Source organism: Uloborus diversus, chromosome 10 (genome assembly GCF_026930045.1).
Source record: "Uloborus diversus isolate 005 chromosome 10, Udiv.v.3.1, whole genome shotgun sequence".
NCBI lineage: Eukaryota > Metazoa > Arthropoda > Arachnida > Araneae > Uloboridae > Uloborus > Uloborus diversus.
In genome coordinates this window covers 95,848,630-95,874,282 of record NC_072740.1, presented here as the reverse complement: position 1 = coordinate 95,874,282, position 25,653 = coordinate 95,848,630, and the positions used below count along the sequence as shown (strand labels likewise).

General features: G+C 33.3%; 1 protein-coding gene across 1 annotated transcript in view; it reads left to right on the top strand.

The window, feature by feature from the left end:
• The window catches only part of LOC129231542 (phosphotriesterase-related protein-like), a 73,196-nt gene that overhangs the window by 29,527 nt on the left and 18,016 nt on the right, over positions 1 to 25,653 (top strand). Inside the window, exons 4-7 of the mRNA XM_054865884.1 lie at positions 8,068 to 8,264; positions 15,366 to 15,521; positions 17,857 to 18,021; positions 19,245 to 19,462. Of these exons, the coding sequence (XP_054721859.1) occupies positions 8,068 to 8,264; positions 15,366 to 15,521; positions 17,857 to 18,021; positions 19,245 to 19,462 (736 nt within the window). The remainder of the gene's footprint in view (positions 1 to 8,067; positions 8,265 to 15,365; positions 15,522 to 17,856; positions 18,022 to 19,244; positions 19,463 to 25,653) is intronic.

Here is a 25,653-nt window from a genome sequence, read left to right as displayed (position 1 = left end):
CGACTCCTTTATGCAGGCTACAGTTATCATTCAGATAAGTTGACTGCTAATTGAAGGGTGTTCTTCCCCTTTTTTTAAAGCTTTGACTCCGTCCAGACCACTGAGCATAATGTAAGCATTAAAAAAAAAGTATTAGATATACCTCAAGGGAATCCTTTTTGTGCAGAAAAACATTTGCATTGTATGCTGAAATGTTGACTTTTCTAATGGTAGTGTTCGAACTTTTGTACAAATCAAAAAATACTACGACAAATTAAAACTACGAGTTTCAACCAGTAAATCTTTAATTATTTATTCGAATACGATATAAAACATTAAAATTATTATCAACTTCATTAGTAAGAAATCCTTTTCTACTCCTCTGCTTTCTGCTGAAAAAAAAAAAAAAACATTTTGTCTACGTTCAAAAAATTACACTTAAAAAACAGACTCAGTTCAACTGGTTTTGGTTTTGAATTTTAAGTGTTCGATTAAAAGAAAAACAAGTGCGGGCTTTTAAGCCGTACAGGTTAAAGAAGCCTGCTATGCGAAATTGTTGAATATTCAAAAATAAAGACACTTATTTTTTCAACCGAATTTATTACTTCTCTAGAATGTTTGTTTCAATCGCTAAGTGAGATCTTCCTCATTCTTTAATAAAATTCCATGTTTTACGAATAATTTTAAATCGTATCATGCTGGCTAATGGCAAAACATAGACGCATGATCTTATTATATCTTTTTCGGCGAAAAACTTTCTTACTGTGTTTTATTACGCATTCCTTCAATGAATAGCATTCGAAAAGGAAGGCACAGTTGCTAGGTTTGTTGGAGTGTCGTACTGCTAATAAGAATGGTGTCAGTTCGAATCCGTGCCACTAAATATCTCTTTAATGTTTATTTTTTTTCCGTCAGATGCTCACATGGGCAGGACTATTTGCTACAACCTGTTTTTTCACATGCAAAATTACTGGTTTTTCACGTGTCCCTCAACCACACTTTTAATGATATTTATATTTGCATTGAAAATACGTACAACCAAAAGGGGAGCGATGATCAAATTATCACAACGTTGTATTTAACGAGGTTTTGTTACTGATGTCTTCAAATTACATGCCTTCTCTTGTGCGCTTACTTTTTTCCGTTTACTTTTTTCAGTTTTTCTTCATAATATTCTTTCTTTGAAATTTTTAAAGAGCGAAATGCCTTATGAAACGATTCAAAGTACAGTGCGGAGTTCCGCACGGGTCGACTAGTCCTTATATATTATTTCTGTAGCCTATTTTTGGTTTCTACGCCAGATTTTCCTCAATTCTTGATCGATTTCTTTGATTAACACCTTATTTTAAAGCTTATGGTGCTAACTATTGACGAAAAATAGACCCACGGTCTAAAAGATATTTTTTTCAGCCGAAAAACCTGTTTTAAAGAACCAGAATGAGGTTTTCGGTTAAACTTATAACTTTAATTTGCACTATGACCGACGGAGCTGAATAGCTTGATCGGCAGAGCGTTCTCTTCGTAACCAGGAGAATGCGTGTTCGGGCCCCCGTCCGGACAATCTGCATCAAAAAAATAGAGAAATATCGCGCGATGCATGAACACTTAATGAAGTGAATAACAAATATGAGGGAATAGAAAAAATGATAAGGAAACGCTCCTTGCTGTTATGAAAACGTGATGTGACTTTGTGTTAAATTACTTCTGAATTGTACGGTTTTTTTTTTTTTAAAGCTTTGACTCTGGTAAGAAAGTAAAGCATAATGTAAGCGAAAATATAAGTAACAGGTTTAAGATTTCAGACTACAATATAAAATTGTTTTTTGTTCAGAAAAAAATAATAAGTCGTATACTGAAATATATATTCTTCTAATGAGTTTTTGACTCTTTGTACAAATAAAAAAATTACTACCTCAATTTGAAGGGTAAAATATATATTTTTTCTTCTTTTTGCAAAAAAAAAAAAAAAAAAAAAAAACAAATGGCTTATCACATTTTTACTACATTCCAAAAGCTACGCTTAAAAAAAGAGCATAGTTCAGTTTGTTTTGTATCTTAACCGTGCTGTTAAATGATGAACACGTGCTGCCATCTAAGTCATAACGGTTCAAGCAGCCTGCGGTAACAAATTGTAAAAATTTTCAAAAATAAAAACATTTTTCTTCAATATTTTATCTTATATATTATTCACCTCTCATTTTAAAACTTATCAGTCTGGCTAATGACAAAAAATAGACTTACGGTCGAAAAATCAAGTTTTCGAAAACGCCCCTAGCTGTTTCAAAACCTTGATAGAGCCTGTAGTTCTTATGCATTTTTTTAAAACAAAGTTATAATGCAGTTCCAATTTTTTACGTCGCTTTCGGCAAAAAAAAAGTCTGTGGGGGGTGTGTTCATATTTTAATAAAGCTTAAAAGAACTGGACTTAGTTGTTCGGTTAAATTGATAAGTTTTTTTTGGTTGAGCTATAGTCTATAAAATATCTGAACTTCGGGCAAGCTTGGGCTGTCCGACATAATATCAAATTTATATTAGTATTACGCATTACATGTACTCATAACATACACACGTAATAAAATAAATGCAGTGAGAATGCTTATTGGTGTTTCGACTCCTTTATGCAGGCTACTGTTATCATTCGGATAAGTTGACTGTTAATCGAAGGGTGTTCTTCCTTTTATTTAAGCTTTGACTACATCCAGATCATTCAGCATAATGTAAGCATAAAAAAGTATTAGATTTACCTAAAGGAAATCCTTTTTGTGCAGAAAAACATTTTCATTGTATGCTGAACTGTAGATGTTTCTAATAGCTGTGTTCGACCTTTAATACAAATGAAAAAATACTACGCCAAATTAAAACTACGAGTTTTACCCAGTAAACCTTTAATTTTTTATTCGCGCGAATACGATATAAAGCATTAAAATTATTATCAACTTCATTAGCAAGAAATCATTTTCTACTCATCTGCTTTCTGCTGAAAAAAAATACATTTTGTCTACGTTCGAAAAATTACACTTAAAAAACGGACTCAGTTCAACTGGTTTTGGTTTTGAATTTTAAGTGTTCGATTAAAAGAGAAACATGTGCGGGCATTTAAGCCGTAACGGTTAAAGCAACCTTCTATGTGAAATAGTTCAATATTCAAAGATAAAAACACTTATTTTCAATCTAATTTATTACTTTTCTAGAATGTTCGTTTCAATCGCTACGTGAGATCTTCGTCATTCTTTAATCAAATTCCATGCTTTGCGAATAATTTTAAATCGTATCATTCTGGTTAATGACAAACCATAGAAGCATGATCTTATTATTATTATTATTATTTTTTTGGCAAAAAGCTTTTTTGCTGTTTTTTACTACACATTCCTTCAATGAATAGCTTTCGAAAAGGAAGGCGCAATTGTTAGGGTTGTTGGGGTGTCGGGCTGTTAATTAGAATGGCGCCAATTCGAATCCGTGCCAATAAATATCTCTTTAATGTTTCTTTTTTTCCCGTCAGATGCTCACATGGGCAGGACTGTATTTGCCACAACCTGTGTTTTTACATGCACAATTATTGCTTTTTCACGAGTCACTACTCAGTCACACTTTTAATGATATTTATGTTTGAATTGAAAATATGTACGACCAAAAGGTCAGCGATGATCAAATTATCACAACGTTGTATTTAACGAGGTTTTGTTACTGATGTCTTTAAATTACATGCCTTCTCTTCTGCGCTTACTTTTTTTTTTCGGTTCTTCTTCATAATGTTCTTCCTTTGAAATTCTTAAAGAGCGAAATACCTTATGAAACGATTCGAAGCACAGTGCGGAGTTCCGCACGGGTCGACTAGTCCTTATATATTGTTTCTGTAGCCTGTTTTTGGTTTCTACGCCAAATTTCCCTCAATTCTTCATCGATTTCTTTGATTTACGGCTTATTTTATAGCTTATGGTGCTGGCTACTGACGAAAAATAGACCCAAGGTCTGAAAATTGTTTCTTTTAGCCGAAAAACCTGTTTTAAAGAACCAGAATGAGGTTTTCGGTCAAACTTATAACTTTAATTTGCGCTATGAGCTGAGTAGCTTGATCGGCAGAGGGTTCTCTTCGTAACCAGGAGATTACGTGTTCGGGCCCACGTCCGAACAATCTGCACCAAAAAAATTAGAGAAATATCGCGCATTACATGAACACTGAATTAAATGAATAACAACTGTGAGGGAATAGAATAAATGAGAAGGAAATGCTCCTTGCGGAAATGAAAACATTCAGTGATTTTGTGCTAAATGACTTCGAAATTGCACGTGTTTTTTTTTTTTTTTTTTTTTTTTTTTTTTTTGAAGCTTTGGCTCTGGAAAGAAAATTAAAGCATAATGTAAGCGAAAATATAAATAACAGGTTTAAGATTTAGGACTAAAATAGAATTGTTTTTTGTTCAGAAAAAAAATAATAAATCGTATATTGAAATATATATTCTTCTAATGAGTTTTTGACTCTTTGTACAAATAAATAAAATACTACCTCAGTTTGAAGGGTAAAATATATATTTTTTCTTCTTTTTGCTAAAAAACAAATAGCTTATCACATTTTTACTACATTCGAAAGCATAGTTCAATTTATTTTGTATTTTAACCGTGCTGTTAAATGATGAACACGTGCTGCCATCTAAGTTATAACGGTTTAAGCAGCCTGCGATAACAAATTGTAAAAATTTTCAAAAATAAAAACATTTTTCTTCAATATCTTATCTTATATATTAGTCCCCTCTCATTTTAAAACTTATCAGGCTGGCCAATGACGAAAAAAAGACTTACGGTCGAAAATTCAAGTTTTCGAAATCGCCTCTTGCTGTTTCAAAACCTTGATGCTGCCTGTAGTTCTTATGCATTTTTTAAAGCAAAGTTCTAATGCAGTTTTAAATTTTTTACGTCGCTTTCGGCAAAAAAAAAAAAAAAAAAAAGCCTGTGTGTGTGTTTATATTTTAATAAAGCTTAACAGCATTGGACTTAGTTTTTCGGTTTAATTGATAAGTTTTTTTCGGTAGAGCGTTCGGCTATAAACTATCTGAACTTCGGACAAGCTTGGGCTGTCCGACATAATATCAAATTTATATTAGTATTACGCATTACATGTGCTCATAACATACACACCTAATAAAATAAATGCAGTGGGAATGCTACTTAGTGTTTCGACTCCTTTATGCAGGCTACAGTTATCATTCGGATAAGTTGATTGTTAATCGAACTGTGTTCTTTGACTACATCCAGACCACTCAACATAATGTAAGCATAAAAATGTATTAGATTTACCTAAAGAAATCCTTTTTGTGCAGAAAAACATTTTTATTCTATGCTAAAATGTAGATGTTTCTAATAGCAGTGTTCGACCTTTTGTACAAATGAAAAAATACTACGCCCGATTAAAACAACGAGTTTCACTCAGTAAACCTTTAATTTTTTATTCGCGCGAATACGATATAAAGCATTAAAAGTATTATCAACTTCATTAGCAAGAAATTATTTTCTACTCCTCTGCTTTCTGCTGAAAAAAAAATACATTTTGTCTACGTTCGAAAAATTACACTTAAGAACGGACTCAGTTCAACTGGTTTTGGTTTTGAATTTTAAGTGTTCGATTAAAAGAGAAACATGTGAGGGCATTTAAGCCGTAACGGTTAAAGCAACCTTCTATGTGAAATAGTTCAATATTCAAAGATAAAAACACTTATTTTCAATCAAATTTATTACTTCTCTAGAATGTTTGTTTCAATCGCTACGTGAGATCTTCGTCATTCTTTAATCAAATTCCATGCTTTGCGAATAATTTTAAATCGTATCATGCTGGTTAATGACAAAACACAAATGCATGATCTTATTATTATTTTTTTTTTTTTTTTTTTTTTTTTTTTGGCAAAAAGCTTTTTTGCTGTTTTTTACTACGCATTCCTTCAATGAATAGCTTTCGAAAAGGAAGGCGCAATTGCTAGGTTTGTTGGGGTGTCGGGCTGTTAGTCAGAATGGCGCCAATTCGAATACGTGCCAATAAATATCTCTTTAATGTTTCTTTTTTTCCCGTCAGATGCTGACATGTGCAGGACTGTATTTGCCACAACCTGTTTTTTCACATGCACAATTATTGCTTTTTCACGAGTCACCACTCAGCCACACTTTTAATGACATTTATGTTTGCATTGAAAATATGTACGATTAAAAGGGGAGCTATGATCAAATTATCACAACGTTGTATTTAACGAGGTTTTGTTACTGATATCTTTAAATTACATGCCTTCTCTTCTGCGCTTACTTTTTTTTCGGTTCTTCGTCATAATGTTCTTCCTTTGAAATTCTTAAAGAGCGAAATGCCTTATGAAACGATTTGAAGCACAGTGCGGAGTTCCGCACGGGTCGACTAGTAATGAATTGATTTTGTAAACAAATTATTTTGATTGATTACATCTCATCTGCAAAACATAAGGTGATTGTACAAGGAGGAAAAAAAATCTTATCAAATTTGTTGTTGTTTTATTTCACTACAAAACATATTGTATGAGAAAAATATTTATGAATATTTATAATGGAATTAGTTCGTTTAGCGCAAAAATATTTTAATAGTACTTTAAAAAGGATTCTCTTTAATTTCAAAAGGACAACCAAAACTTTATTAAAAATTATGATTTTTTAACATTATTCTGTCAGCTTTGCATTCATATAAATAGGGTCTTATTATCTCATGAGAAAATTGTAATTTGCCCCAAGACCCCAAGTTTTGAGAGGCTCTCAAAACGCTTTTAAACCAATATTTTGTACTTTGTTGAATCTCAAGGGCTTGTACGCATAGGAAAATATGTACTTTTTGTTCGCTGTTGTATATTTGATGTCTGGCAAAAAAAATCTGGGTAAAATTGCCACGCAACGTAGTTAGAGTTTAATTTTTTAAACCAAAAATTGTGTACTACTTTTTTTTTAAACTGAATTTTACTTTGTAGTTATTTGTTTATTGTCGCTGAACACTTGTAACTGAGTTACACGTATCATGCTCTTTTCGCGGAACTCCAGAATTTCAAAAAATACTAACTGGGAAACGCTGATCTAGCTAATGTTACAGTCAACTTGGGCTTCAGCGCCTTATTCTTCAAGACTTCTTTTTGACATTTTAATACATAATTTGAATAACTGTACTCATCTTTCCTTCACAATAAAACAATCGTCTCCTCTATTAACATTACCTAACAGTACAAGAAACAGTCACTTCAAAGTGACATCACTGTAATTTTATAACATAAAATACTGTATACATTTTGTAGTAAGTTCCCGCCCTAAGCCAGGGCTAAGGCTCCTATATAAGGGGAGCTGACTTATCCGACATTTTGGTTCCAAAATTGTCGGGGGGAAAAAATAAACATTTGTACAAAAGCCTCATTGCAGAAAACTGGTGTCAAAGCTTTAAGTGTGTTGCCCGATTGATGTTTGATTATTTTATTCTGTGGATGAATACAATTTAGTTAATACAAATTAAAAACAAATAAGGTATGAAAATGAGGTTTATTACCGTAAACATTTCCCGATACATTTTAGCTGAATTTGTAAACGAAGTTATCTTTCAAAATTTACCTAAAGTGACATTTTACTCAACTTATCATCAATTATTTTACGACTTAGCAACCAGCGAATATTATGACGTATTTATAAATACTAGAAACGAGGTTGGATCCAATTCTGTCTTGGAACCAAAATGTCGGATAAGTCAGCCTGTCTTTTTCAAGGGGCTCTAGCCAGGGCTAAGGCAGAAATACATGAACTACACCACCAGCTCAGTTATTCCATCCGAGGACTGTAGTTTCGTGCTTTACTAGCACTCATCAGCCCGGAATAGGAATCACATGAGCTGGTGGCGAAAATCCTCTTAAGGGAGCCAAGAGAGCCAACCAAACTTTTAGCTAATGTAAAATTAGAACACCAGATGAGTGACCGCAGCAATGGTGCGGTTCAACTCAAAGATTGATGGCAAGGCAAGGTATTTTAGCACGAAACTGCAGTCCTCGGATGGAATAACTGAGCTGGTGGTGTATTTTATGTACTGTATACATGTATGTTTGTCCCCAGGTACTGCTTTGATTCGAACAATGCGTTCAGTGATGCTTCAGTTCGAAGTGCCATTCTGGAAGAAATGAAATTTTTCAAGCTGTCTGGTGGAAATACCATAGTAGACAATGGATCTGTTGGACTTCGAGCGAAAGATCAAGCGGAATTCTTAAGAAATCTTTCAGCTGAGAGTAACGTAAATATAGTTCTTGGAACTGGTAAGTGTAAGTTGCACCAGACGACCTGTTATTTATTGTGGTTAGAATCAGGGCTGCGGAGTCAGAGTTGGAGTCGGACAGATTTTGGGGTAAAGGAATCGGGGTCATTGGTAGAAGGTTTAAAGTTCCAAGAGTCAGAGTCGGTTATTTTCTCTCATTGTCCGCAACTCTGCTAGTGCCCGCGGACTGATTTCGGGGCTGTTTTTGGGTTAAAGGAGTCGAAGTTGGAATTGAAGGTTCTACACTTTCCCGAACCGGAGTCGGTCATTTTCCCTCCGACTCCCTAGTCCTGGTTAGAATGAGAGTGGAGCAGGTCATCCTAACATTATTTTGAGTAATTGAAGATTTTGTAAGAACATCTCCAAAAATCTGGACTTCGTAGTTTTTAATTTCATTAGAAGGATTTGTATTTAAAGATAAGTACTTTGATTTAATTACATACTATTATGCATCAACTTATATCGAAAGTTGCTTGTACCCAGTTTTAAAGTAACTTTAAATGACTTACATCACTGTCATTCTACATTTACGATGGGTTTACTGAAAAAAGTTAACAACCAACAGTATCAAAAGTTTAGCACCATTCAAATAATATTCGCATTACGTTTTCATCACTGCAATTAAAATTTTCCTTTTTAGAATTGCTCTCTATTACGAAATACTTCATGAAACTTTTGGTACTGCTTTCAAATATGACTATTGCAAACATATTTTTCAATACGCAAAAACTACAGTGTTGCTCAATGGTGACTACAGGTCATTTTTACAATCAGAAGTTTTAGATACTTTTTGCTAGAAAAAGTGTCGTTAAATGTCGCCAACAGGATATTTTTCCTTTTCGCCAAAATATTTATTTTTAAAGGGGAAAAAATTGCTTCTGATGTTTGGCCTTTAACTTAGGGCTAGAAGTTTCAAACAAAAAAAAAAAAAAAAAAAAATGTTAACGCAAATTTATACACTGGAAAGAAACTGCGGTACTACTAGAAAATCTCTAGGAAATTGGGCTTCCATAAAGGTTTCTTGTAACAATGAAGCTTCTTCTTGGCTTACGTTGATAATGTTGCTGAAGAAGAATCTGTATCGTTTCTAGAAATCTCTAAGGAAGTCCAGTTTTCTAAAGATTTCCGGGATGTACTGCATTTTTTTTTTTAGAGTACTAAGGCATACATAACAGTTATTTAGCCACTTAATTTATTTCTTAAAATACCACTTAGTGATTGCTTAAAATAATGAGCCTGTGGATATACCGCTTGAACAGGAAGCTACTACAACGTAAAATAAAATTAATTGTTTCATCAATTTTGTAAACTTAACCAAGACACATTTCTGACAGTTTTTTTGTTCCTGCGTAATTGGAACTACAACTCATTTATATTTAAATAGTTCAACGAAAATGAAATGGACTTGACTTAATAAAAAATAACGAAATTACGGATTTAATTTTTCAGCGTAATCATAAACTACAGTGAACAGCAAATAGATAGTCATAGGGATATGATTTTCCTTGTAAAAGTTTTCCGACTTGACCTTACCGAAACGTTTAAAATATCGTATTTATGTTGTTAAATACTATTTTCCTTGAAGCTCGTTTAATCGTATTACTCTAATACAAAGCATTTAATACAAGTGGAAAACCAGTCTACGGTAAGAGAAGGTTGTCCGCAGTGTATGCCATTTACCTTGAGAAACTGTATCCCAATCTTCAGTTTTATGCTTTCCTTATCAAGTTTTACGATAAAACTTGAAAACCAATAACCAGATAGACTCTCGTGTCGTATCACTTCTTAAGGCTAAAACTAATTACTGACATTGACATTGTAGATCACTTAAAACTCAATGACAGTGAAGCTTTCTTTTTATTTAATATATCATGTACGCGATATGCATTTAAATTTTGAGTTTTAAGATGTAATTGTGTACAAAGCCCGATTCAGAATTTTTTGGATAGATACATCTATTGAGGCTCCATTACACTTAAATTGCACAACCAACGACAGTGCTGTATAAATGCAAGAGTGCACCTTTTCTGTTATTGCATAACAGTGCTGGTTAAGGTACACTGATAGGTTAAACTAACTAAGGGATACACTATATTAAAAAATGGCTGTTTTAACATTAAAACCCTCTTTCTATAACGCCCTTGATTTTAAAGATCGTGATTACCAAATTAAAGCTGTATTTTCGTATCATTTTCTACATGGTTTGTGTATTTTGGAGGAACCTATTGGGCCCCCTTAAAAATTCTGTTCCTATATCTTTCTGAGTTACTATTAGATAACATTCCATATCGATATTATACGTATATCATATCCCTTATCTATTTTAAGCAGTGTGCCTCTATTTTTGCTACCTTGTTTAAAGCTACTCTAAGGGAATTATTCGTTTAAACGCTCTGTATTTTTCAAAGTGTCATGTGTACGATCACCTGCTAGGAGAGTCGAAGGTACCCGGTTTGTTTTAACATTTTAAACGATGGGTTCTTCTTTTGATCTCATATCTCTTGTCCACGGTTTCAAAAGATTTCCATGTCACAGAAAATGACATTTGCTGCATGCAACTCGGAAACCATATTTTTACTTATATATTTGGAGTAAATGATAAATTTGACTGGTAGTCAAAGGACGCACAATATATGCACAGTGAATTCCAAGTACACATTGGGAACACGTTTGGAACATTTTAATTCAGAAGTGTTGCAGCGGCCTGAATGTGCCCTAAAATGTCGTAAGAAATGTCTCCACTAAAAAGTAAGTAGAGTGAAATGTGCTCCGAATGTGTCCCGCTCTGGATTTTTGTTAAATTCAAACTTGAGAACATATTTAAAAACAGATTGGGATATTTGAGAACCGATTAAGAATACTTTCAGGCACATTTGTAAAATCATCGCTTTCTTTTGTGCAAAAATAATTTCAACAACTAATTTTAACTAACAATCAACAGAATCTCTCAGCATGATACTACTAGAAATTTTGCTGCAATGAACCACTGTTGGCTGGTGTCGAGGAAGTCGTCAGAAAAGATAGCTATTCCTGGTCGAAAGCTGTCCGTTGTCCAGCGACGGTATATAGCTTCCCCGCGAGTTTGCTCTAAAATTAACAGCAAAACTTTTAGTATAAAATGGTCGAAGGTACATTCTAAAAGGTGTGCTAAAAAGTGTTCTAAACGAAGGGACATGTGTCAGAGTCAGTGGACGAAAAATGTTTTCAAAAAGGAAGTTGAACCAATTAAGTGTTCTGGAAATTTTTAATAAAGGTGTGCTTCAAAATGTTCTTTAAAAGGAGGCCAGTATCTGTGTTCAAAATGTTCTTTAAAAGGAGGCCAGTATCTGTGTTCAAAAAGTGTCTCAAGATTCGCAGTCAACCATTGACTGAAGGAGTTTGCATCGCACTCTACAAAAGTTCCAAGTCAGACTTAAAAACCATACATTTTTTCTCATTATCCAGGCAAAGGACCCATGGCAGCTTTAAGGAATTCTCTTAAGGTGTTTATTGTTTTTCTGGCAGCTGGGATCATTAGAAATGGATGGTTCTTAATGTACTTCCAAAGATAAAAGTTTAATTCTCTAATGATATGACGGGTTTTTAGACTTGAACGCACGTTTTACTGTTGCAGCAAATGAACACCTCTCATAGCCATTCAGGGTAACTTTGTTTGACCCACAATTTTTCTATTTTTAACTGCCACACTGAAATTTTAATAGTAGTACTATGTCTTGTTTTGCATAAAATTGATGAAAAACTGTTAAAGTATAGTTATGAAATAGATTTTTACACTTTTTGTAGTTAACTGCTTACCCCTTTCAGATTTTCGGTTACCCCATGGGGTATGCGTACCATCGTCTGAGAGCCATTGCTTTAGCTCACAATTTTTTTTTTTCCATCCCTATTTGGTATCTTTCCAGAGATTAATCCAATTTGAACAAAGCATCTTTTTTTCAGACAAGACGTCCCAAACTCGTGTTGTTATCTTTCAATTTTTAGCAGCTTTAAAACTATTAAAATGCCTACAAGGAAATTCGAAGGAACATACATAAAACCTGATCTAAAAGGAGGATTATCTTCGAGCAAGTTTTTGAAAAAATCTTTTGACGTGATAAAAACTAAACGTCATACGTTAGAACCAAGAACTTTGTTATTTTTAATGCTCAATTTAATTCATAATGTTCTTTCGTTAAATGAAGTATTTTGACACATTTTCTTTTTATATGATATCTATTGAGAAATTAATAAAATCTGAATATCTTCGTATTCTACATATATCAAAAATTAATAAATGAGTAGCAAAGTTATATGGCACCATTGTTTTATTAAATTCAATTATCTAGACCGACCAGGGATTCTCAACCGCTGGTCTGAGGAAAAACTTGACCGCACACAGTCCTCAGAGAGTGGGCATTAAAACTAAAAAACAGAGATCTTCTAAAAAGAAAAGAAAAAAATAAATAAAAATAAAATATTTTTTACAATATTTTTCATATTGATTTTGTGATTTCTTTTCATAATTTCCTGACATATTCTCAATGATTCATTTACTTATATATAGTATCTAGTTACAGTAATCATTTTCCGCACTCTTCAAATAAATAATTACTATCTTTAATAAATTTCACAGTAAAAATCTTACATTTAACTTATGTTACAGTACTTTAATACCTAATAACGTTTTTCTGTTTAAAAGGGAAAGAGAGAGAGAGAATTAAAAAAAAAAAAAAATCAAAGGTCCGTGATTTTTTTTACACAAATGTTTACCGATCTGTATGACTAAAAAGGTAGAACAACACTGATCTAAAAAACATTTCCAGTACTTTCCTTGAATTTGAAATTTTCTGTATAATTCATAACATTCATTCATTCATAACACTTAAGTTTTTTTTTTTTTTTTACCTGATGCAATGAAACAGAACTGTAAACATTGGTTATATAACTCAATGATGCAACAAATGTTTTTCCTCGTGCAAAAATTTGCTTTCTCTGTTAGTTTCGAAGCTGCTTGCAGTTATAGTTGCAATCTAAGGCGAGAATATTCGCCCGCTTTATATTTATTTATTTTATTTTATTTTCGACTCCGCCATCGCGGTCCTTCGCATCTGTAGAAGTTGCACTCAGTCGATGAATTTCAGAACTTTCCACCTGAAAAGAAATCTAATTGAGGTCATATAAGTTTTTGAAAGTTCTATGTTTTGTTTTACGGCAGGCAGGTTAAAAATATTTAAATATGGCACTATTCATTCTCAAAATGCATTATAAAGTCACGATGTTCAATATTGATGAAATGAAGTTCGTCTATTTACTCATCATATTATTTATTTATTTTTGAGACTACATCAATCAGTTAAAATCTGGTCAGTTTCAGTGAATCAAATTGAATGACACTTTTGTTTCTCTCTATCTCTCTCTCTCTCTGAGAAGAAAGAGAGATAGAGGGGAGGGTAGAGCTCTTCGCTTCTGCTCCATTTGAAAAAACTAACCTCAAGACTCTCGAGAAAATGAGCTATTATATTGAAGTTGAAATTTGTTCCCCCTCTCTCATTTTCTTTCGTGAAAACAAACTATTTTTTTGAAATGAACTTTTTTGAACTCTCTCTGTTGCACTCTGGTATGCTGTAGCATCGCTACAACTTTCCCCTCGAGAATGGTTTTTTGCTTTATAACATTCCATATATATATATATATATATATATATATATATATATATATATATATATATATATATATATATATATATGTGTGTGTGTAAGAACCGCCGCTCGGTTCTTATTACTAATCTTGTTGCAGTGTTGTGCCGTGCACTGTAAAAAAATTCCGAAACGTTACTGAGTATTTCCGAGTTACGTCTCGGGATTTTATTGGTTTTTACCCACTTCCTGGAAAAATCAAGTATCCGTGTCAAAAAGTTTCCTGAATTGCTACAAGTCGCACGAATGCAGATTTTTCACTGTTGTCAAACTATTTTTAGCTCCCAGTTTAAAGATTAACTGAACGTATTTATAAAGTGCATCGGTTTGTTACGTTCCGTCCATGCTAATTAAGCTTCCAAAGGGAGTGAGTAAGTGTGGACTACTTTGCTTTGCAAGAGTTGCAGGTGGGTAAAATTCTCGTCATTTACTTGCAATTCTGGCTTAGCTTCGGCCATGATTCCAATAATGCCCTTGGAACTACCTTGGTAAATCAGGAAGATGCCGAGCTATCATACTATTCATTCCTAAGTTTAATCTAAAGTTTCAAAGACACGACTGGCTTCTAACGGGAAGATTTCTGAATTTTTCAGGAAGCTTCCGGGATAATTTCAGGAAGGTTACTGAATTTCAGCAGAAAACGTTCCTGGTTTTTGCAAGTTCTGTTTCTGGCAGAAATTAGGCACATCAGCTGCCCATTATTTTCCAGGAACGTTTCTGAATCGCTTTTACAGTGTGATAATCCACCACGTAGGAAGAGGACAAAGCTACATTCACAAATCACATCTTTATTTTTACATGGAATATAACAGCAGGAACTTCTCTTCTAACCCCCTGTTTAGTTGTGCCACGATTTTTATATAGGGAATATCATTAAAAGGTTACAGATAATTATCCCTCGATCATGTGATCGCACGTGATCTATATAGGAGGAGCAGATTGCAATAACGAAATATTATTGGGCTTTGCACCGCAGACTGAGGCTGGCTTAAGTCTGGAGGGAAAAAAAGTGTCTGGTAGGTACTTTAAGGGGAATCTCATCTGAGCCCACAACATAGCCATATATGGTGTGAGAAGCATTTAAGTGTGTAATAAATAATGTCTGTGACTCATACGCGCTGACATATAAGTGAACAGAACTTAATATGGAAAAGGCCTAGCAAAGGATTTTTCATATATATATATATATATATATATATATATATATATATATATATATATATATAAGGCTCTTGGGGCAAGAAAAAACTCTGAGAGTTGTTAACCCCCTATCCTCACTGCTGTGCGCGTGTATTGTGTGTGTAAGAGAGAGAAAGAGAATGAAGCATTTTTTAATGGGATTGTTAATTTCAAACTGATGATGTTACAAACATGATCAAGTTATTTTGATTCTTGTACATAATGTGAGGATATTTATTGTTAAATAGGTTTCTACGTTTCAATGTCTCAAACTTCTTCTACATTGAATATGACTCAAGAACAAATGGCAGAGAAAATGCGAGAAGATATTTTAAATGGAGTTGATGGGACTATGGTAAAATGCGGGGTAATAGGTGAAGTAGGAGTTTCTTGGCCATTGGAACGTAAGTTTTCTGCATCTGTATTTTTAAACTTTAAGATAATTTATCTAGTGTCAAATTTAGAAGTTGTTGAACTACCAGTGCTTTGGGCCAAAATTTGATTTCGAAGTAATAATGTATATTTTTTTCTTAACCTCATTTGCTCTCATTAACTCATTAATAGCCACATCATGGAATTGATTAAATCAACTCCAATTTACTTTGAGTTAGTAATGAAACCAAGAAAATGTTTTTGAATCAAATCAATCAAGCATGACGCGTTTGGAGGCTTGGGAAAAGAAAAATATTTTCTTTTATTATAATTGGGCAAAATGAGTATTTTCTGTCAATTTAACTTGCCGTTTGGCGTCAACTGGTGGGGGGCAAAAATTTTGATTTAGTAATAAAAAGAATAAATAAATACAGCGAGAGAATTTTATAAGAATTGCTTCGAAATTTTGGTAATCGTGCCTTACTTTTTAGCACGCAACAGAGAGGTTAAAGTATCCAAAAATAACCATTTTTTAGTAAATTAAAAAACTGTTGAATATATTTCAGTTACCAGAGATTTTCCCAACAGTCCAAAAAAAGTAGAAAAAATATTTTTTAAAACGAACTTAAAATAGATTTTTTTCATTACAGACCGGAATAATTTTAACTTTTATAACTGTTTTCCATTAAAACTAGAAAGGAGAGGTATTTTAGCTCTAAGACTTTTTCGAAATGAAAAAAACATGCATAAATATCTCATTAACTCAGCATATAAAAAATTCTTTTGGGATCAAATCTTATTCAGTTTCTAAGAAAATTTCTGTTGCACCAGCTGCAACCATCCCCTTAAAAGCGATAGCACGCCTCTCATTCCCAAGAACTCTGAAGCTCCCCATCACCATTTCAAAAAAAAAAAAAAAAAAAAAAACAATTAAAAGCAAGAGAAGTCAAGGTTGTTAAAATCAAGCATTGTCGACACAAGTTTTCTTCGTGAAACATTGTTGTTTATTTGCAATTTCACAAGCGGCATGTATATAAAAGAATTGATTTTGTGGTTTGCCAAACACCAAAATTGTAAATCGGACTGTACCAGATGTTATAATATTTTCGTACTTGTAAGCCATGTTCTATATTCTACTCACACTTTGCATATAACGTCTTTTTCCCTTCTTTTTAAAGCTATGCTTCTTATCGCACTTTGAAGATGGGAGTGAAATGAAAAAAAAAAAAAACGACATAAAAAAAGCGTCCCACCTTTTACCTACAAAGCGCATGCGCGGAGCTTTGTTTATATTAACTCGTTTAACAATTCCGCATGCACGAAGCCTCCGTGACGCAATCGGCTACCACGTTAGGCTGTGAATTGAAAGGTTGGTGGTTCAAACCCACTCGAGAGAGTGATGTGAGGTTTTTTGAGCAATCACGATTGCTTATTGTTCTCACTTGACCGTCCTTGATGTTACGGTTCCTTTTTCAGCTTGGACCAGGGGCCTCTGCAGCACCACCGCCCGCCATCCTCCAGGCGCGGCGGTCCCCCCGGTCCTGAGCTATCCGCTTCTCCTGCTCGGAGGCGTCCATGTCCTACACACACGCACGCTCACACACATACAAACACACGACTTCACACACTCCTACACACACATACACACACTCATGCCTGCACACAGACACAAACACACATGCCTACATACACACGAACGCCTACACTCTCACACACGAAAGCCTACACACACACACGAACGTCTACACACACACACGCGCGAACGTCTACACGCACACGTGCGTACACATGCGCACATACACTTACACACACGCGCACCCACACACATGTGCCTACACAAATACACACGCGCATACACACGCTCGTGATTGCGAAAAACATAATTTGAATTCAAGATGGCAAAAAATTCAAATTAATGTATTTTTTATTTTTTTTATTTTATTTTATTTATTTATTTATTTATTTATTTATTTTTTTGCAGTCGCGTGACTGGCCAACCGGAGCTATGATTTTTGTTGAATAACATAAACTTATAATGTTGAAGGTGTATTGAAACAACAAATCAAACTAAGTTTCAGTTGAAACAATTAAATTTATCAATTCAACATTATGAGCTTATGTTATTCAATAAAAGCATAGCTGCTATCGGCAATCTGACTGTCTCTCCGACTCCCCCTTCATAGGTATATCATTCATTAAGAAACTCTCCACAGTAAAAGATTTCCAAGAGCAAAAGTATCATTACTCTTGTAGCGGATTCTTGTCGTGTCCGAAAAATATTGCAAATGAGGTGTTCATGACCCAACCCTATTTTCAAAAAAGGATGAATTTCAATATTTTTCATGTTATTGCTTTTTTATGTTACAGCTTTTGAGAAAAGGTCAATAAGGGCTTCAGCAATAGTTCAACAAGAAACTGGCTGTCCTGTGATTATTCATCCTGGTAGAGACAGAAAATCGCCCGAAGAAATTGTGAGAATATTTCAAGAAACCGGTGGGAAAGTCTCTAGGGTGGTTATGTCCCATCTTGATCGTAAGTTAAGATAATATCTGATTACATAAAAAATACAACATTGAAAGTTTTAGTTCATTACTCTCCTCTTGCAGCACTATTTATTTATTTATTTATTTATTATTATTATTATTATTTTGTGTGTTTTATTTATTTATTTATTTCTTTGTTTCACATGAGGCTCTTATTGTAGATGAAATTAGAATATTTTTACGTGAATGTTTAATCAAGTAATTCTTTATAAAGTGAGATCACTGTAACGTTAACGTACAAGATGTTGCGTATTATTTAGTAATGCTTAAAATATTGAGATAATGTTGTTCTTCATTTAAAAGTGAATACTTAAAACACTGTGATAATGTTATACTTCATTAAGAAGCTAAAAATAAATAATCTCGGGAATTTTTTAAATATTACAACTCTATACACAAATCACACATAATATGAGGCAGTGAGAAGCAAAGAGATGTAAGCAGGCACTTTCAAGTTTTGAGTAAAATGCGTTTAAAGATAACGTCCTAGGTAGGCTTTCATTGAATTTTTTCTCTCTAAATCATGGTGTATAGCAGCACCTACCAGTAATATCTCTTGCCTCAAAACAGAGAAGTTCCCCTACTATTTGTACTGGTTATCTCCAAATTTTTAATTTTACCACTTACATCCCTTTGCTTCATATTGAAAATACATTTAAGAAGAAATATTTTAATAAATAACTTACAGACATCAATTCTTCGTTGTATCAAAGATCTTGGATTGCTTTCGTTTTGTATGAGGTTTTTTCAAAATATAGTTCTCCATCTTAGATATGCTAAGAAATTCTTTTTTCCGCTTTGTTTCTTCATTCAAAATAATAATAATAATAATAACTTTATCGTGTCCATCGTTTTTGCTGGGTATATCGTAGTGCGGCCTAATATTGTTATTTTCTGAAATCCTTTAGCCGTCAAATAACTCCTTTCAGTAAAAATGTTTTACTTTCGATAGCCAAAAAAAAAAAAAGTTGAATACTTGTTTTCTCGAATCATTTTTTTTTTTTTTTTTTTTGAGAATTAGGAAAAAAAGTTCAAACTGAATTTTACAAATGCTAGATAGTAATGAAAGCTTTCATTTTTGACGTTTGAATAACGGTTTATGTATGGAAGCGCAAATGAGATTTAATGCATCGGTTGCTATTAACGCCATTTTGAAACAAGTTCTTCAATTTATCGTCTCGGTGGATTTTATTTTTAATTAACTTCTTTTAGGTACATTGTTTACAAGAGAAGATCTAGTTGAATTTGCTGCTTTAGGTACCTTTTGTGAGTTTGATCTGTTTGGAATCGAAGTATCGCACTATCAGCACAATACTAATGTGGACATGCCAAGCGATGCCCAGCGTGTAGATCATATTCACTCCCTTATTAAGGAAGGATATGGAGACAAAATTGTTGTGAGTCATGATATTCACACAAAGCATAGACTGGTAAGAAATCTAGTTGAAATTGAGAATAATCTTAACTATTTCTATGAATGAATTTACAACCATTAGTATGTACAGTAAAATCCCGTTACAACGAATTCGTTGCAACGGGAGTGTGTGTTCAATGTGATGGAACTTAAATCGGAATTGAAAATTTATTTCGTTGCAACGGATATTTCGTTTCATTGGTATTCGTTGCTACGGGATTCCACTGTGGTAACATCTAATGAACTGAACACTTGTCCCGGAAAACATTTACAGTCGGACCCCGGTTTAATGAACCTCTATTTAACGAATTTCGCGATTTAGCAAATTTTTCTTTTTTCCCAACTAAAATAATGGCAAAATCTCCTATTTACTGAATAATAAACCTCGAATTAACGAATTATTTTATTTTATTTATTTATTTATTTATTTTCATTTCTTTTGATTTGAGTTAGGAAATATTGTATGTTTTCTAAATGAAATATCCATCCAGTCCGAAACAGAAAGACTTCTCTTAACATTTTTAACAGGTGAGGGGCAACCAATGAATAGTATTTCTGATGCAGAAGGGCGGTAAAGAAAAATCCCATTAAAACTTAAATTTAAACTTTTTCAAACGCTTTACATGGCAAGGAAATTGTAAAAACATATCTCATGCAGCAGGCTGCAAATGATGCATTTTCGTCTCTCCACAAAGTCGGAAGAGAACTATTTCAAGTCAAGTATCAAGGAAATTATCAAACATCTGCTACTCAATAATTTAAAATTTCAAATTAATAAGTGTGTAAGAAGTCGCGGAATGCTGAATAAAAAGTGTACAATTTCTAATCATGGATATTTTTGTGGAGTTGCTTACTAGGGCTTTTAGATAATGTAAGTGCATTTTTTTTCATTCACCCCGATATTACGAGTAGCCCTGATTTAACGTATAAAAGTTTCGATCCCGAGGAATTCTTTAAATCGGGGTCCGACTGTATTAATATGCTCATTCCATTGTTACGGGCGTGACATTTGTAGGGGAGACCGGGGTTAGTTGTTACAATTTTTTTCAATATTTTTAACGCTAAACTATATCAATTATTTACACGCGTGAAACTTTAAAATGCATTTAGATTGTTTAACATTCATAACATATTTTTTAAAAAATGATTAGAAGCCACTACTCCAAAATATTTCAAGTTTTCTGAATAGATGTAGATTGTAACAACTTACCACACCACTGGGCATGTTGTTACAGTATATGGGGTTAGTTGTTACATGAGATATACTTTAGTAATGAAATGAATTTTACACATTTTCTGGTTTATTCTGTTAAATTTTAAAACTTCTTAACCACGTTAAAAATCAAAAACTTTTTGGCTATCATCATCATTATCATTGTCCGCGAATTACAATTTTCACAAGCACTTAATTTATCAAACTTAGCACATAGGTCATGTGCCCATTTGTCACAATTGCGACATTGAAGCCGTTTAGTTGGTTTTTTGGATTCTGAGTACGCTTTAGAGCACTTTGTGCAGAACCAGTCTTCATCATCTTTACCCGAAGGATGCACTGTTTAGACGCACATTTTTGCTTGCTTTTTTTTTTTTTTTTTTTTTTTTGCCTTTGTGTCTGTTGGTTTCTTCTCTGTTAGACACGATTTCCTTTTCACAGATTTTTGTTTCCCAGCATCCCAGCTTCGGCTTGCAAAACATTTTTTACGGGTGTATCTGTTAAAGTGGCGCTGACCTATGGTTTCCGCTTGCAAACCGTCTTCACTTCTGCACTGCTTGCAGCGTTGGAGAAAGATCTATACATTCGAATAATACATTATTTATTATTACTAGTCGACCCGTGCGGAACTCCGCACTGTGCTTCGAATCGTTTCATAAGGCATTTCGCTCTTTAAAAATTTCAAAGGAAGAACATTATGAAGAAGAACCGAAAAAAGTAAGCGCAGAAGAGAAGGCATGTAATTTAAAGACATCAGTAACAAAACCTCGTTAAATACAACGTTGTGATAATTTGATCATCGCTCACCTTTTGGTTGTATGTATTTTCAATGCAAACATAAATATCATTAAAAGTGGCTGAGTAGTGACTCGTGAAAAAGCAATAATTGTGCATGTGAAAAAACAGGTTGTGGCAAATACAGTCCTGCCCATGTGAGCATCTGACAGGAAAAAAAGAAACATTAAAAAGATATTTATTGGCACGGATTCGAATTGGCGCCATTCTAATTAACAGCCCGACGGCCCAACAAACCTAGCAATTGCGCCTTCCTTTTCGAAAGCTATTCATTGAAGGAATGCGTAGTAAAAAACAGCAAAAAAGCTTTTTGCCAAAAAAAAAAATAAATAAATAAATAATAAGATCATGCTTCTATATTTTGTCATTAACCAGCATGATACGATTTAAAATTATTCGTAAAGCATGGAATTTGATTAAAGAATGACGAAGATCTCACGTAGCGATTGAAATAAGCATTCTAGAGAAGTAATACTTTAGATTGAAAATAAGTGTTTTTATCTTTGAATATTGAACTATTTCACATAGAAGAGTGCTTTAACCGTTACGGCTTAAATGCCCGCACATGTTTCTCTTTTAATCGAACACTTAAAATTCAAAAACAAAACCAGTTGAACTGAGTCCGTTTTTTAAGTGTAATTTTTCGAACGTACACAAAATGTATTTTTTTTTTCAGCAGAAAGCAGAGGAGTAGAAAATGATTTTTTGCTAATGAAGTTGATAATAATTTTAATGCTTTATATCGTATTTGCGCGAATAAAAAAATTAAAGGTTTACTGGGTGACACTCGTAGATTTAATTTGGCGTAGTATTTTTTCATTAGTACAAAAGGTCGAACACTGCTATTAGAAACATCTACATTTCAGCATACAATTTTTTTTCTGCACAAAAAGGATTTCCTTTAGGTAAATCTAATAAATTTTTATGCTTATATTATGCTGAGTGATCTGGATGTAGTCAGAGTTTAAAAAGAAAAGGAAGAACACACTTCGATTAACATTCAACCTATCTGAATGATAACTGTAGCCTGCATAAAGGAGTCGAAAAACCAAGTAGCATTCCCACTGCATTTATTTTATTACGTGTGTATGTTATGAGTACATGTAATACGTAATACTAATATAAATTTGATATTATGTCGGACAGCCCAAGCTTGCCCGAAGTTCAGATAGTTTATAGCCGAACGCTCTACCGAAAACACTTATCAATTTAACCAAACAACTAATTCCAGTGCTTTTAATCTTTATTAAAATATGAACACAAACACAGGCTATTTTTTTTTTTTTTTTTTTTTTTTTTTTTTTTTTTTTTTTTTTTTTTTTTTTTTTTTTGCCGAAAGCGAGGTAAAAATTTGGAAAACTGCATTAGAACTTTGCAAAAAAAAAACTTTGCATAAGAACTACAGGCTGCATCAAGGTTTTCAAACAGCTAGGTGCGTTTTCGAAAGCTTGATTTTTCGACCGTAAGTCTATTTTTCGTCATTAGCCAGACTGATAAGTTTTAAAATGAGAGGTGAATAATATATAAGATAAAATATTGAAGAGAAATGTTTTCATTTTTGAAAATTTTTACAATTCGTTACCGCAGGCTGCTTGAACCGTTATGACTTAGATGGCAGCACGTGTTCATCATTTAACACCACGGTTAAAATACAAAACAAACTGAACTATGCTCTTTTTTTAAGCGTAGCTTTTCGAATATAGTAAAAATGTGATAAGCTTTTTTTTTTTTTTTTTTTTTTTTTTTGCAAAAAGAAGAACAAATATATATTTTACCCTTCAAATTGAAGTATTAATTTTTTTATTTGTACAAAAAGTCAAAAACTCATTAGAAGAATATATATTTCAATACACGATTTATTATTTTTTTCTGAACAAAAACCAATTTTATTGTAGTCTGAAATCCTAAACCTGTTACTTATATTTTCGCTTACATTATACTTTAATTTTCTTACTGGAGCCAAAGCTTTAAGAAAGAAAAAAAAACGTACAATTCAGCACAAAATCACGTCTAGTTTTCATAACAGCAATGAGCGTTTCCTTCTCATTTATTTTATTCCCTCATATTTGTTAATTTGTTATTTACTTAATTAAGTGTTCATGCAATGCGCGATATTTCTCCAATTTTTTGATGCAGATTGTCCGGACGTGGGCCCGAACACTTGTTCTCCTGGTTACGAGGAGAACGCTCTGCCGATCAAGCTATTCAGCTCTGTCGGTCCTAGTGCAAATTAAAGTTATAAGTTTGACCGAAAACCTCATTCTGGTTCTTTAAAACAGGTTTTTCGGCTAAAAGAAACAATTTTTAGACCGTGGGTCTCATTTTCGTCAGTAGCCAGCACCATAAGCTTTAAAATAAAGTGTAAATCAAAGAAATCGATCAAGAATTGAGGAAAATCTGGCGTAGAAACCAAAAACAGGCTACAGAAATAATATATAAGGATTATCATTGTTATAATTTTTATTATTATTTATTCAACCATACATATTAACGACAAATTAATCATAGAATGAAAGAGGTCAGAATTATTTTTAATATTATTAATCAGAATTATTTTGTAATATTATTATTACTATCGTCATCCAAGTACAGTACTTTATATGAATTAAATCATGCAATAACACAGATCAGAAATACTACTTATCACCACTAGCGTTTTTAATCTTACTGCAGAATCTCTCTAGTGTCATGAAATTCATCGGCTGCCTTTCGTAATGAACTACCTGCAATTACTTCTTTAGCCACATCCAAGTATGTTTCTTTAGATGTTTTGCCCCTGTCCGTCTTGTTTTTATAATCCCCCGCCATATCACATTTAAAAAGAAAACGTAATATTAAATTAAAACTTGCATTGGGCAAGTTGTTACTTGTAACAACTAACCCCATCAAAATTGTAACAACTTGCCCCATACGACGCCACTTTAGTTATTGGCACATATTACTGGTATTATATCTTTGTACAAAACTTTTAAATATGTTAGCACTTACCTAAGAAAGTAGGCTTTCACGTGGTATAGAAATAAATTCGTTATCTGCAACGGCTTCGCCAGAAATAGAAAAATAACATCGGAAAGAAAAATTACTTCCAGACTCTAAAAACCGTTTTTCTTGAGCACTCTTCATGCTACTGACTGCAAGCACTCCAGTGATTGTCAGGGAATGTAGATGGGTGAGTGCTATCATCTACTGCAAGGAAAGTCAGTTTCTCCTGTCGGTTACTTTTAAATTCGAATGTAACAACTTACCCCGTGTAAGAACTAACCCCGGTCTCCCCTACTTTTACATTCGCACTTTAATCCAAGAGTTTAAACTTTGGTTTTTAATACATGCAGCAGAACTTGAAAAATCTACCAATTGGGAGCATACGTAGTTTGGATTTTCGAAAATAACCAAGATAATGCTGTTTAGTAAAAGGGTATGCCATTTATTTAAATAAAGTGGGTATACAATATGTACGTACGTAACATATACTACAGTTCATAACCCTAAAAAAACAGAGTTACATTTTTCACCAACAAAATTTAACAAAAATTAACTCTCATTGTTTATTGAATATATAAACTAGAATTTATTAAAATTTCATATTAGTGCGTTCGAGTTATTGACGTTCTACTGAATATATATGAATGTATATGGGCAGGTGTGTATGTTCCTTATACAAATCCACAGTTTACATCGGATTTTTATTAAATTTGGCACAGAGGTCTTTTAATGTTCAGGAATTAGCGTAAGAGTGTCTTTAGAAGTCTAAAAGAATCCAAAGAGCTCAAAATTTAAATTTTGTGTCGTAAAATTGCTTTCTTCAACCGGTGACGGGAAATTGTGCACTACTTTTTTCCCTTTCATTTTTACACAACTTTTATTTTTGAGGTAGACCGTGCAATGCCGGGCAATGAATGGGTTCTATATTAGTAGTTCAACAATGAGCATGATCAACAATGAATTTCTAATTGAAGGCTTACCGACATTTTACATGAAATTAGTTGAAAACAGCTATAATTCACGTTCTAATTACCTTGGAAAATTGGAAAAAATTTTATCTGATGTAGAAAAATCAGGGGTTTCCATGGATATTTTATTCTAATTTTATCAAGCTTTTTTTCGCTCTCCTACGTTAGAAGAATGCCATTTTCGAGTCCTAAAATTAAAACTTGAACGGTTCGGTTCTTTTTTGGCGTTTGAAAACCCCCCTTACATTC